General features: G+C 36.5%; 1 protein-coding gene and 1 non-coding gene across 4 annotated transcripts in view; one reads left to right on the plus strand and one right to left on the minus strand.

The window, feature by feature from the left end:
- FRS2 (fibroblast growth factor receptor substrate 2) overlaps window positions 1–12,578 on the plus strand; it is a 120,289-nt gene extending 107,711 nt beyond the window's left edge. For all 3 annotated transcript variants that reach the window (XM_029206054.1, XM_029206053.1, XM_029206055.1), the window contains 5 exons: window positions 2,496–2,587; window positions 4,119–4,305; window positions 5,326–5,484; window positions 5,848–6,011; window positions 7,397–12,578. In XM_029206054.1, the coding sequence (XP_029061887.1) occupies window positions 2,522–2,587; window positions 4,119–4,305; window positions 5,326–5,484; window positions 5,848–6,011; window positions 7,397–8,347 (1,527 nt within the window). In that variant the 5' untranslated portion in view covers window positions 2,496–2,521 and the 3' untranslated portion in view covers window positions 8,348–12,578. The remainder of the gene's footprint in view (window positions 1–2,495; window positions 2,588–4,118; window positions 4,306–5,325; window positions 5,485–5,847; window positions 6,012–7,396) is intronic.
- On the minus strand, window positions 2,927–3,053 carry LOC114886259. Its single transcript, XR_003791267.1, has one exon. It is a non-coding gene; the product is annotated as a small nucleolar RNA SNORA25 (small nucleolar RNA).
- Window positions 12,579–12,954: the final 376 nt, after the last annotated feature.

Here is a 12,954-nt window from a genome sequence, read left to right on the forward strand (position 1 = left end):
TAGTTGTTTCTTTCTCTGTGCCCACGGAACTCTTCTTATATTCTGATATGAGGTTTATCATAATGCATTATCTGTTGACATCTCTGTCTTTCCCTTTAGATTCATGGCTCTTCAGAGGTACATCCTGTGACTTAGTCATCTTTATACCATGATACTTAACTGGCATATTAAGACACCAAATATGAATCTTTTTTTTCTTTTATGTAACAAGATTTTATTTATCCTTATGTCATCACACATTTTCCCTATATAAATTTATTTGTTTACGTTTTTAATTGAAGTATAGTTGATTTACAATGTTGTGTTAGTTTGTGGTGTACAGCAAAGTGATTCAGTTATATATGTATATATATATATAATTTTTCATATTCTTTTCCATTATGTTTTATTACAAGATATTGAATATAGTTCCCTGTGCTAAACAGCAGAACCTTGTTGTTTATCTATGCTATTTATAGTAGTGTGTATCTGCTAATCCCAAACTCCTAATTTATCCCTCCCCTACCCCTTTTCCCCTTTGGTAACCATAAGTTTGTTTGCTATGTCTGTGAGTCTGTTTCTGTTTTGTAAATAAGTTCATTTGTATCATATTTTAGATTCCACATATAAGTGATACCATGTGGTATTTATCTTTCTCTGACTTACCTCATTTAGTGTGATAATCTCTAGGTCCATCCATGTTGCTGCAAATGGCATTATTTCATTCTTTTTTATGGCTGAGTAGTATTCCATTGTATATGTATATATACCACATCTTCTTTATCCGTTCATCTGTCAGTGGACATTTAGGTTGCTTCCATGTCTTGGCTGTTGTAAATAGAGCTGCTATGAACATTGGGATACATGTATATTTTCAAATTAGAGTTTTCTCTGGATATATGCCCAGGAGTGGGATTGCTGGATCTTATGGCAATTCTCTTTTTAGTTTTTTAAGGAACTTCCATACTGTTTTCCATAGCGGCTGCGCCAAGTTATGTTCCCAACAGTGTAATAGGGTCCCCTTTTCTCCACACCCTCTTCAGCATTTATTATTTGTAGGCTTTTTAATGATGGCCATTCTCACCAGTGCAAGGACACCACCAAATATGAGTCTTAATTTAACTTTACTATTTTACTTATCACTTCTTTTGGTTTATACACTAGTATCCTTTTTTATCTGCTTAATCCTTACACCTGCCAGCATTCTTTATCTTCCTTTAGTGCAGTTCGTTCAGCTCACAAGAGACTTAGAGCACCTCCTGTGTGCTAGGTATTGTGTTAGGCACAGGGAATGCAAGAATGAATAAAGTCCATCCCTGCTGGGAAGGAGCTCAAAGTGGAGGGAAGTAGATAGATAGGTAAACAGTCTATCACAGTTTTTACTGAGTAAACAGTGTGAAAGATGCTGTGATACTGGGAAGCTCAGGGTGCTTTGGGGGTACACAAGGAATATAACTTGCCCAGTTGGTAGGAGTCAGAGAAGGCTTCCTGAAGACACTGTACTCTGAAGTTGAATCTTGAGAAAGGAGCAGCATGGAAGGGTGTGAGAGAACAAGATGCTCTGGGGAAACTGTTTAGTATGGCTGGGTAGGACTCAAAGCAGAGAGGAGGGAAGAGGTTAGACTGTCTTTGTGGACAGAGACCAAATTGTGAAGGACCATGTGTCGTACTGATGAGCTTTGCATTTTTTCCTGAAGGTAGTGAAGATCTGCTGAAGAATTTTAGGCAAATTTTAATCAGATTTATGTTTTTAATGTTTAGTAGCTTCTTACGCTTCCTTCTTTCCCCCTTTTCTCAAATACTGTCACATCCATTCTCATTCTTTCTCTTGTTTGTAAGTGAAGTTTTGAATTTTTCCTTTGTTCACTTGCAGTATTTTTCAACACTTAATGTCACTGTAACCACTTACCTCTAACCTTCTGTGGGAAGGGATTAGATAGACACACTCTTTCAGTTTTGCCAGTATTCTCTGTGTTAAGTTACAGCTTGAATTTTGAGTTGTCTTTCTCTCTTAATGAACTATTCCAGATTTGTTTTTGTGTCTTATTAACCAATTTTGTCTGTTGGGATACGTAAAGAATACTGCAATGCATGGTATGAATCAAAATACTTGCCAAGCCAGAAGTCTAGCATCCTTTTGGAAATTTATTAATAAAGAGGGACTGAAATTCCTAATAAGCCATAAACGGTTAATTCCATGAATGACTTTATTTTAATAGTGTTATGTGTGAGAACTTAAATTGGTTTCTTTTAGATAATTTTAAAATAGGCAGACCTTTGCAAATTAAATTTGAGATTTCTGTGAAGTCTCCCTCACAGAATTATTCTTCTTGTTGCTGAGTAAAATTCTCCAGCTAGTTGTGTGAAATCTAGCTCTAGCCATTTATTTCCTTAGGCTTAGTTTTCCTCATCAAAATAACGCAGGGCTTATGTTAGATGATTTTTAGTGTCTTTTTCTGTTTTTTGACTTTTGTATCTTACATCTGATAATTTTTTGCAAATTATCTTTCATGTAGTGCTCACATGGTCTTCTGAAGAAGCCATGGGTAGCTGTTGTAGCTGTCCAGATAAAGACACTGTCCCAGATAACCATCGGAACAAGTTTAAGGTCAGTAAAAACTGGTTGAGATGTAGCTCTCACTGCCTACCTGGATGCTCTTCTTTTACTTCACTTAATTAACGTGTCTTATTATTTCCTCACTTTTGTATTCAGACCCTTTTATTTTCCTTTTTTGTCCATTCTGTCTTTTCTTGTTTTAACAAATGATGACAACATTTCTTACTGACAACGTGAAATCCTCTTTTCCTTTTCCTTTGGTCTTCCATATCCAGTTAGAGCCACACAATTCTGATAATACTGTCTTTTTTTTTTTTTTTTTTAACTTGGAAGACATTTACGTTTATTTTTACCTTTCGACATCACCAATCATGGATATGAGTGCCTAAATCTTGTATCTCCATCAGGAAAACATAGCACTAATGAGTGACTGTTATATCCTCTGAAGAACTCAATCTTTGGTCACAGTGATAAGAGCCCCTGGATTTGGTCCCATCAGCCCTCTTTGAAATGACCTACTGATAATATTGTCTTTAAAATGCCACTTTATAGGTGCCTCTTCAGTCCCGTCACCAGCTCCCAGTCATTGTTTAATGCCTGGACAATTTCATAACTGAACTCTATCTTCAGTCACCTCTGTGATGCATCCTGCAGTTGACATCAAATTAATCTTCTTCCTTCATCATTCTAAAACTTCAGTGATATTCTGTTACTTAGATGCTAAGTGCTCCATTCCTTACTCATCCACAGTCATTAATCTCTCATATTGTGACCTCATTCTGCTGTAAATCACTGGATCACACAAACCTAGGTGTAAGTCACAGCCCTCTTGCTTCATAGCTTTGTTACCTTTGGCAGGTTACATTATCACTAAGTCTTTGTTGATTTGTGTGCAGTGGAGAAAATACTGTTACCTGCAGTTTAGGATCAGTATTAAATGACAAAAACACAAGTAAAGCACTTTGCCCAACCCAGGGGCATAGTAAATTCTCCCTAAGTGTTATCTGTTCTGTATAGTCTCTGGCCATTTTCTGAAACTGAGCAGTGCAAAGCCTTCCCTTACCTGAACTCAATGCCAGTCCTGTCCTGATCTCTCTGAAACATACCTTCTTTGTCTCTGCTGTAGCACTGCATCTTCAGGATGTGCCCCCTAACTCCTGACCCACCAGTTCTCTCTCTTAACTTTATTTCCTGTCTAAATTTAATTATACCCAAGGCCCAGCTAAAGTCCCTCCTCTTCTTATGTGAAGGCTTCTCCAACAACCCTCCGCCACAGTTCCTGGATTTCACAGCCTCTGTTGCACTCATTTGTTAGTTAAGCATTTACAGTTTTGTGGTGTTTTTCGTGTTTGTATATCTTATCTCCTCAGTGGGAATGTGAGTTCTTTGTGGATATGAACTGGGTATTACACTGCTACATAGTCCATGCCCTAAACACACAATTGGTTGTTGAATGAACTAACAAAGGAGCCAATAACTGAACCAATAAGCAATAGTACATTTTCCTGACAAATTAGTGAAATATGCGCATAACTGTCAAGTGGGAGCATTAAGTTAGCACTAATTAAACTTTCTTTTTTAGGTCATTAATGTGGATGATGATGGGAATGAGTTAGGTTCTGGCATAATGGAACTTACAGACACGGAACTGATTTTATACACTCGCAAACGTGACTCGGTAAAATGGCACTACCTCTGCCTCCGACGCTATGGCTATGATTCGAATCTCTTTTCTTTTGAAAGTGGTCGAAGGTGTCAAACTGGACAAGGTAGGTAGAGCCTTTATTTTTTTTTTCTCCAAACATTATCATATTTGAAATATCATTCTATAATTCAGTTATTCTATATGTAATGTTTAATGTTTTACTTTTATCCAGAATAAAAAAATTCTCAAATAAGTGGATTATTTAAAAAAGAGACATCGGGCTTCCCTGGTGGCACAATGGTTGAGAGTCCGCCTGCCGATGCAGGGGACATGGATTCGTGCCCCGGTCCAGGAAGATCCCACATGCCGCGGAGCGGCTGGGCCCATGAGCCATGGCCGCTGAGCCTGTGCGTCCGGAGCCTGTGCTCCGCAACGGGAGAGGCCACAGCAGTGAGAGGCCCGCGTACTGCAAAAAAAAAAAAAAAAAGAGAGACATAGTACACTATGTATTCATTTATCAAGCATTTATTAAGCATGTTTTCTATGTCCAGAATTTTGGCTTATATTAAATTTAAGATTTGCAGTAAGTAAATGATTAGTCCCAGTAAATTGCCTCTATGTCTTTACTGTTGTAACTCTGGGAAAAGAACCTAAACTTTGGAGTCAAACAGAACGTACTTTTATTTTTTGCTACCTATTTCTTGAAAGTCCTTGGGCAAGTTGCATGACCTCTGTCGCATCAAATTTCTTCTGTATCAGAGGGCAATGGTAATCCAATAATTAAACAAGGTAATGATTGTAAACCACAGAGCAAGGGCCTGTCAAGTGATAAAGAATTCCCTTGGTGATGGTAAGTTGGGCTCACCCTGCTGTTAAAAAGCAGACTAGAGTAAGTTTGCAAATCTTGTTTTTGTCTTCCTTATTTTGAGCCATCACCCATGGACAAATGAAAATTATTCTGTGAACTTTTGGGTTTATGTTTTGAAACAGGGAATATGATTAATTTATCAGACATTTATTTTAAAGCCTTTTCTTGCTATTGGTGCATGGAATGCTTACTTTACAAGTTTGTTCTTCCACAGGTGCTCCTGTGTCTTTTTTAAAGATGCAGTGACCATTTTTTTCTTCTGGTTTGTATTTGTAGGAATCTTTGCCTTTAAGTGTGCTCGTGCAGAAGAATTATTTAATATGTTGCAAGAGATTATGCAGAATAATAGTATAAATGTAGTGGAGGAGCCAGTTGTTGAAAGGAATAATCATCAGACAGAATTGGAAGTCCCCAGAACACCTCGAACACCTACAAGTAAGTGTCCATTTTCCTTCTTCTATTATAAACTATAGATTATGTTTTTTTAATCTATAAATTGTTAGGAATTACCATTGGCTAACGTAAGTATAGTGGTTGTGAGTTTTAAAAAACTGTTAGCTCTAATTATAAACATTTAAAATATTTTAAATATGAAAACATTAAATGTTTCATATTATTTAAAATGTGAGTGGAAAGTTAGAGTGGAGGTGGTAATGCTGTTTTGCTATGGTTTCTCATATGTCTTGCCAGAAACACCTTCCTTAAACCTCTCAGTGCTGATTGTATTCTCATTCATTTTTATTCTCTGTGCCCTACCCCTGTATCCTTTCTTAAACCAATAAACAAACAAAAACTCAGCTCCAGGGTTTGCTGCTCAGAACTTACCTAATGGATATCCCCGATACCCCTCATTTGGAGACGCTTCATCCCATCCTTCAAGCAGACATCCTTCTGTGGGAAGTGCACGGCTGCCTTCAGTAGGTGAAGAGTCTACACATCCCTTGCTTGTGGCTGAGGAACAAGTAAGCATGTCCTACTGTCTAACATATTGTGTGGGGTTAGAGTGTTATTGTGCTAACACTTGAAGGTTTTAGTTTGAATTTTAGCTGTCACTATTTGTTTATGACTTTTGTAGTGAAGACTCAGAGGAAATAGCATGTATTTTCTGTCATATACCCAAATATATATAGGTGTTGAGGGAATCTTAGCATTACAGTAAGTTTGTGGGTTCACAGGAGAGGTGCATCTATAGATAAAGACGGACATAACCAATGGCCAATTCAGTTACAGTAACCTCCAATGAAAGCTTTTTATGTTACAGTTTTTATAGTTAGTGGACTACTAGCAATAAGGCAGATTTTGTTGTCAGTGTTTTAACAGAGCAATTTAATATTCCTGACTATTATATTTTCATTTTAGGAATGAAGTTAGCTGGTTAACATTGTCTATGTATTACTTAGTTATACTTATCTTTTGTCAACAGTATGGTTGTTTATCATGAAGAAATTTTTACTGTTTTGAAATCCATTTGTTTGTGTTGTTTACTTGTTAAATGAGTTCTTATTTACTATAATTAAATTTCCCTTAGTTTTGAATTTTATTTTTGAGGTTTTCAAATTTTATGTATAGACTTCTGAACTTTTTTTATATTGTCCCCCCCGCAAAATACCACAAACTTTTCTAAGTAGCATTAATTTCCTGGTATCTATTTTATATCTATGCATTTTACAGAACTCTTATTGAATCTAGTAGGGTCTGTCTCTTTGTATAGTCAGATCATCTATAAATTATGATAAATTTCTCTCTTCCTTTTTAATACTTGTTATTTCCTATTTCTAAATCAGGTTTTAATGCATTGATGAGAATTTTAGAACAACATCAAAGTAATAATCCCCATTTGTTCCTGAGTTTTTATTTTTTCTACAGAATGCTTATTATGTTTCACCATCACATGTATTTTGTTTTGTTTTGTTTTGTTTTTGCGGTACGCGGGCCTCTCACTGTTGTGGCCTCTCCCGTTGTGGAGCACAGGCTCCGGACGCGCAGGCTCAGCGGCCATGGCTCACGGGCCCAGCCGCTCCGCGGCATGTGGGATCCTCCCGGACCGGGGCACGAATCCATGTCCCCTGCATCGGCAGGCGGACTCTCAACCACTGTGCCACCAGGGAAGCCCCATCACATGTATTTTAAAGCAGTTATTTTTTTATCAAGCTAGGAAGACATTTCTACATTTCTCCCACCTCCCCCCAACCTTTTTGTTGGTTAAAAAAACAGGTACAAAAGCTTTGAAGTAAGAATATACTTAGAAAGTTAATAAAATTAATTGATATAGTCAGGCAAATTTTTTTGTTCTTTTTTTTTTCTTTTTAAAGCAAGTTTACTGATTCACTTTCCTCTTTTGTTTTAGGTACATACCTATGTCAACACTACGGGTGTACAAGAAGAACGGAAAAACCGTGCAAGTGTGCATGTCCCATTGGAGGCGAGGGTTTCTAATGCTGAAAGCAACACACCAAAAGAAGAACCAAGTAATATTGAGGACAGGGACCCTCAGATTCTTCTTGAACCTGAAGGGGTCAAGTTTGTCTTAGGACCAACCCCAGTTCAAAAGCAATTAATGGAAAAAGAGAAACTGGAACAACTTGGAAGAGATCAAGTCAGCGGAAGTGGTGCGAATAACACGGAATGGGACACTGGCTATGACAGTGATGAACGAAGAGACGCGCCCTCTGTTAACAAACTGGTGTATGAAAATCTGAATGGGCTATCTCTCCCCAGTGCGTCAGGGCTCAGGAGAGGTCGTCTGCCGTCCACCAGTACCTCAGATACCCAGAATATCAACAACTCAGCTCAGAGAAGAACTGCATTATTAAACTACGAAAATCTACCATCTTTGCCTCCTGTTTGGGAAGCCCGCAAGCTAAGTAGGGATGAAGATGACAATTTAGGACCAAAGACCCCATCTCTAAATGGCTACCATAATAATCTTGATCCAATGCATAACTATGTAAATACAGAGAATGTAACAGTGCCGGCAAGTGCTCACAAAATAGAATATTCAAGGCGTCGGGACTGTACACCGACAGTCTTTAACTTTGATATCAGACGCCCAAGTTTAGAACACAGGCAGCTCAATTACATACAGGTTGACTTGGAAGGTGGCAGTGACTCTGACAACCCTCAGACTCCAAAAACGCCTACCACTCCCCTTCCACAGACCCCTACCAGACGCACAGAGCTGTATGCTGTGATAGACATCGAGAGAACTGCTGCTATGTCAAATCTCCAGAAAGCACTGCCACGAGACGATGGTACATCTAGGAAAACTAGACACAATAGTACTGATCTGCCCATGTGAGCCCAGAAACCATTACATTGTTTGCACCTTTGTGAAGTTTTAAAAAATGAAGATGCAAGTGCTTCATTTTTATTTCTAAACACTAACTCCTTTTATAGACTGATAAAAAAATTTTTTTCTGACTATTTCATGTGCTTCTTTAAAGGGAAATTAAAATGTAGAGCAGGTACTCATAAAAGAACACTAATTTCATTCTATACTACTCATTACTGTACAGCAGCATTCCCATTTTCACAGTGCCTATTTAAAATGAGAATTGAAGTGAGTGACATGCTGGTCAATTTTTATTAAGATTCTGGACTCATGCATATCATTCACGTCTAAGTCATGGTTGGCATTTAAAGCATATTATAAAGCCTCTTGATAATGTGCATTGCTAACAGATAACTCTAGGCTTTGAAAGTACTATTTGTAGATTTACTATTCATGGTATGTGACCTCCAGCATGTAACATGAGGAATCCTTTATTTCATTAATTGTAGGCTTTTTGACTTGAGCCAGGACTTATGTATGGAAATAGAAGTACCACACCTCCTGTGTACCAGTCAGTTCCTTAGCCTTCAGCGTTTCTAGAAAGACCCCTACGTTCGTGAACATGGTTTGCTGTTGGTGTGTTGAAAGGCAGGAAAGACACGAGGTTTTCTCTTTACTCATCTCATGGTGTCATTTGAAAGGCATGCCCAGATATCTTAGTCAGAAGTACACATAGGCTCAAGAATCAGTCTCAGGTCACTTTATCCAAAAACATTTGAAAATCTGAACCATGATCTCTTGAAAGTTTCTCTCCTACAGATTATTAACAGACAGTAACATTGTTTTCTGGAGGCATTAGTGCCATTAGATTGCCATTTATCTTCAAGTTTTTCCTTTGGTGTTTGGGATGTCTAATTTTGTTGCTTCGTGTCTTTTTCAATTTAGGATGTTTGAGTTTGTATATAGTTTTGAAATTGGATTATGTGTTCATTGTTGTTTAGTTTGCATTTTTGTCAAATTGTGGTTTTGAAGGTTCATTTGGAACTTACTGTTATTCTATAACAGGGTTGCCCTTGTCCAGTATTTATTTATATGCCGTTTACTTTTCAAGTTGATAAAAGCATTCTCACAATTTTAAATTTCACTTGTGTTCATAGGTGATCTCTTAAGCAGCTGAGAAGAAAAAAAAAAAAAGGAAGCTACTTTTAACATGCAAATTTCCCTAAAGGTACTGTGTTTTCTCTGTGGGCACTCTCCCAGCACTTTAGCAGTGATCCCCTCAGTCACACGGCTGCAGTTGTACTTTGCCCACTGTCGTGCTCCTCAGCTCTGCTGTCCTTTCACTCATAGCTGGATCTGGGGTTATCCCTTGATTTTAATAGAATGTTAAAATTGTTGCCAGCATAGCAGGTACAGTGGAAGTCTTATAGCAATGACATTGTGTCATAATTTAGGATTGAAAATGAATTGAAGTTTATATAAACTGATGAGAGTCCATATGTCTAGCTCTTGGAAAATCAAGAATTTTCCAGTTTCCCAAATCCTAGAGAAGATAAGAGCAGGTAGAGTGGAAAGAAGGTTAGATATCCTTGCAAAATACGTCACTGTCTCCTCTAACTATGAGGAAATTTGAGAGTTTGTTCTGGATCTACCAGATGTAACTAAGGTTAATTTAGCATGAAAACTTTGTCATATAGCATCCAATTTGTTCCATAAATGACCTAATTATAGGACAGTGAATAGATTAGCAAAATAATAGGGTGGGACCATTATAAAGAAAATAAATTATTAAAGATGTCTTTATCATTTTTAGTGCCACTGGTTTATGTGCATAGCAGAATTTTCTTTCTTTTCTGTGAATTTGGTGCTTACCAAAGTGTTCACTGTTCTCTAAAAAGAGAGCAGTGGTATAGGTATGCAGTTGCCATTTTAATGTATTGTTCCATTTATGCTTTATTCTGAGTAGATTGCTAATTGTGCCAAATTTATGTGATGATTTTTGTAATGTGGAATAAGAGTTATGATGGAACCAGTGCACATGGTTTTCTCTGAAACAAGCAGTCAAGACAGAACGTTAACCTCCAAACAAAAGGGCTGACCTATTTACTCATTTTGGAGGTTGGATACTTTCTTTTCTTACTTTTCCTCAGCCTTTTCATTTTTCCTTCCAGATTCTGATTAGTTTTTATATTTTTTAAGCAACTATAATATAACCATTGCAGTTTATTCTTTCAATACTGTGTGCTTTAAAAATGAAAATGGGACCAATTTGTCTGCTAAGAATTTGAGTTTTAGGTACTACGAGTATTAGGGAAGATGTATACAACTGGTATTAATTTCTAAATGTCTCTGGAAATCACCTGTGTTCCTATTTAATTAAAAATAACATAGAACACTATTTGTCCTCTGCAGTAGTCTAGTAATGGGCATTAAGCTCTGTCCTGGAAGAATTGTACCAATTACTGGGTGCATTTTAGAATGAGATATTTTATTGGGATATAATTGTGGCCATATGTTTCAGATTTTCTGAGACAGACCTAATTTTAGATATTCTGTTCTGTTGATAGATCATGTGATCCCACTTTTTGGTTTTGGAAATATAGTCATTGATCATACGCTTTTCCCCTAATAGAATCCTGTTTTATCCATATAGATCGTAACAGCTTTTATCCCAGACCAGGGCTGGAAACTGATATGGGTATTATTACATGTGTTTTTTCTTAGTGTGTTTTATTTCCCAGGTTCATCTTCCTTTCAAAATGAAAATATGGTGCCTTCCCTCCCTCCAGGAAGATTGGCAAATAGTTCCTTTTATTTACTGCTGCTGTGGAGTGATGAGATATGCACTTTACTTTTGAAGACTCAGCAAAAAGCTTTTCACTTCTCAGTATATCCAGAATAGATCACATTTTGGACTTCAGAAAATTTGCCAAGCAGTCTTTGTTTTTACAGATATTAATGTTGACCCCACAGTTCAGTGTTGTGAGTCAAGCTAGTGTTTGTGTATCCCCCCCCACCAAAAAAAATCCGTGGCGCAAAGTATAAAAATGTACCTCAATAATGTTCTATTAAAAATGGGACAGGGGCCTTATGTTTTCATAATTTCCCAATAATGTGCCACCATATTTTTGCCTCAAGGTAAAGGTCTTAACAAGCTAAAAAATACATCCCATTTCCCCTTGTGCTGTTCCTAACCCATAATGTCCAAGTGTTTTGTGCAATGTGTAGTGTGTGTGTATAAATATATATATGTATATTTGTATATACATATATATATATCTATATATATATATATCCTTGAAATAGACATACCATCAGAGACAACATGCAGAAGTAACTGATGTATTGGCATCTCTTTCTAATCTCTGATATGTAAGGTATATGGTACTAAATTACCTTTTCCCTGATGTTTGCCAAATTTGAATAAAGGCATTGGTACAAAATCACAGAATGTATAGGAAATGTTTTTGGCTTGAAAAATTAACAAATATTTTATGACATACCACAATATACTCTGCCCAAACCAGCACCCTATTTTTCCTGTTCTTTACGTCCCTTTTCCCCATCCTCTTTTTTTTCTTTTTTGGTGTAACACAATTCTTTTGTAGCATCATTACAATTGCAGTTCTATGACAATTGGACAATAGCAGCATGGAAACGGACTGGCATTAATAGTACAGTAGTCACCAGTGTGCCACATTTGCATTGGTAAATGCAAAATACACATTTTATAAAGGACAAATTTTGTGTTATGTTTTTATTTTCATTACATTGTATAATATTGTAAGATTATGTATGTCCTAATTTGCATTATAAATGTTTTTTTCCTACGTAAAGGCATAAATATAGCAACTTTGTATAAAGGTAGCTTATTAGATTTTTAATTTTGTCTTTTATAAAAAATTGTCTAACAGTGGGACTAAAAATTTGTCTAACATTGCCAAATTGTAAATGAAATATGAATTTTACCCCCTATAGTTAATTTCGTTTATAAGCATTCCATATTTCTCTAATAAAAGACATAAGTGATACAGTACTATGCATAAATTGTATTTTAATGCTGTTTCATATCAGCATTTTAAATTTTGGTTTGCATTTTTAATATTGGCAAAATTTACCACTGTTGATTAAACCTTGTTGTATATGTAACAACATCTTTTGCCCTCTAGCCCTCCCCACCCTTGTTCTCTATTTCTCCCTGTCAGTGCCAACTTCATACGTTTTGTAGCATGGCAATAAAATATAACTTTTACACTGAGGCCAAGTGTGGCTTTTTGGAGGATGTGGACATGGGAGGATTACCCTCTAGTTGTTCTTTGCATATGACTTTTTGCCATATAAGCCATGTTTCCAGGCATGAGGAAGTTATCTCGTATATGATGTGAATGTGCTTTTAAGGACAAGTGTGAATGTGCTTTTAAGCTTAATTTTTGTCCTAACAAGTAAGAACTAATTTTTTATTTTTGGAAAAGTCAGAGTTCTTGAAGTACAATCAAACCTTTATTAACTGGAGTACTTAAAGAATAAGCTAATAATTGAATTTAGTTCAACAACGGCTAAGCAACACTTTTTCAAAATCCTTATTTATTGTAGAGTATTAATATACCATCCTAAAAATTATATATGAAATATGG

Source organism: Monodon monoceros, unplaced genomic scaffold (assembly GCF_005190385.1).
Source record: "Monodon monoceros isolate NGI ecotype Baffin Bay Population unplaced genomic scaffold, NGI_Narwhal_1 Super_Scaffold_6, whole genome shotgun sequence".
Taxonomy (NCBI): domain Eukaryota; kingdom Metazoa; phylum Chordata; class Mammalia; order Artiodactyla; family Monodontidae; genus Monodon; species Monodon monoceros.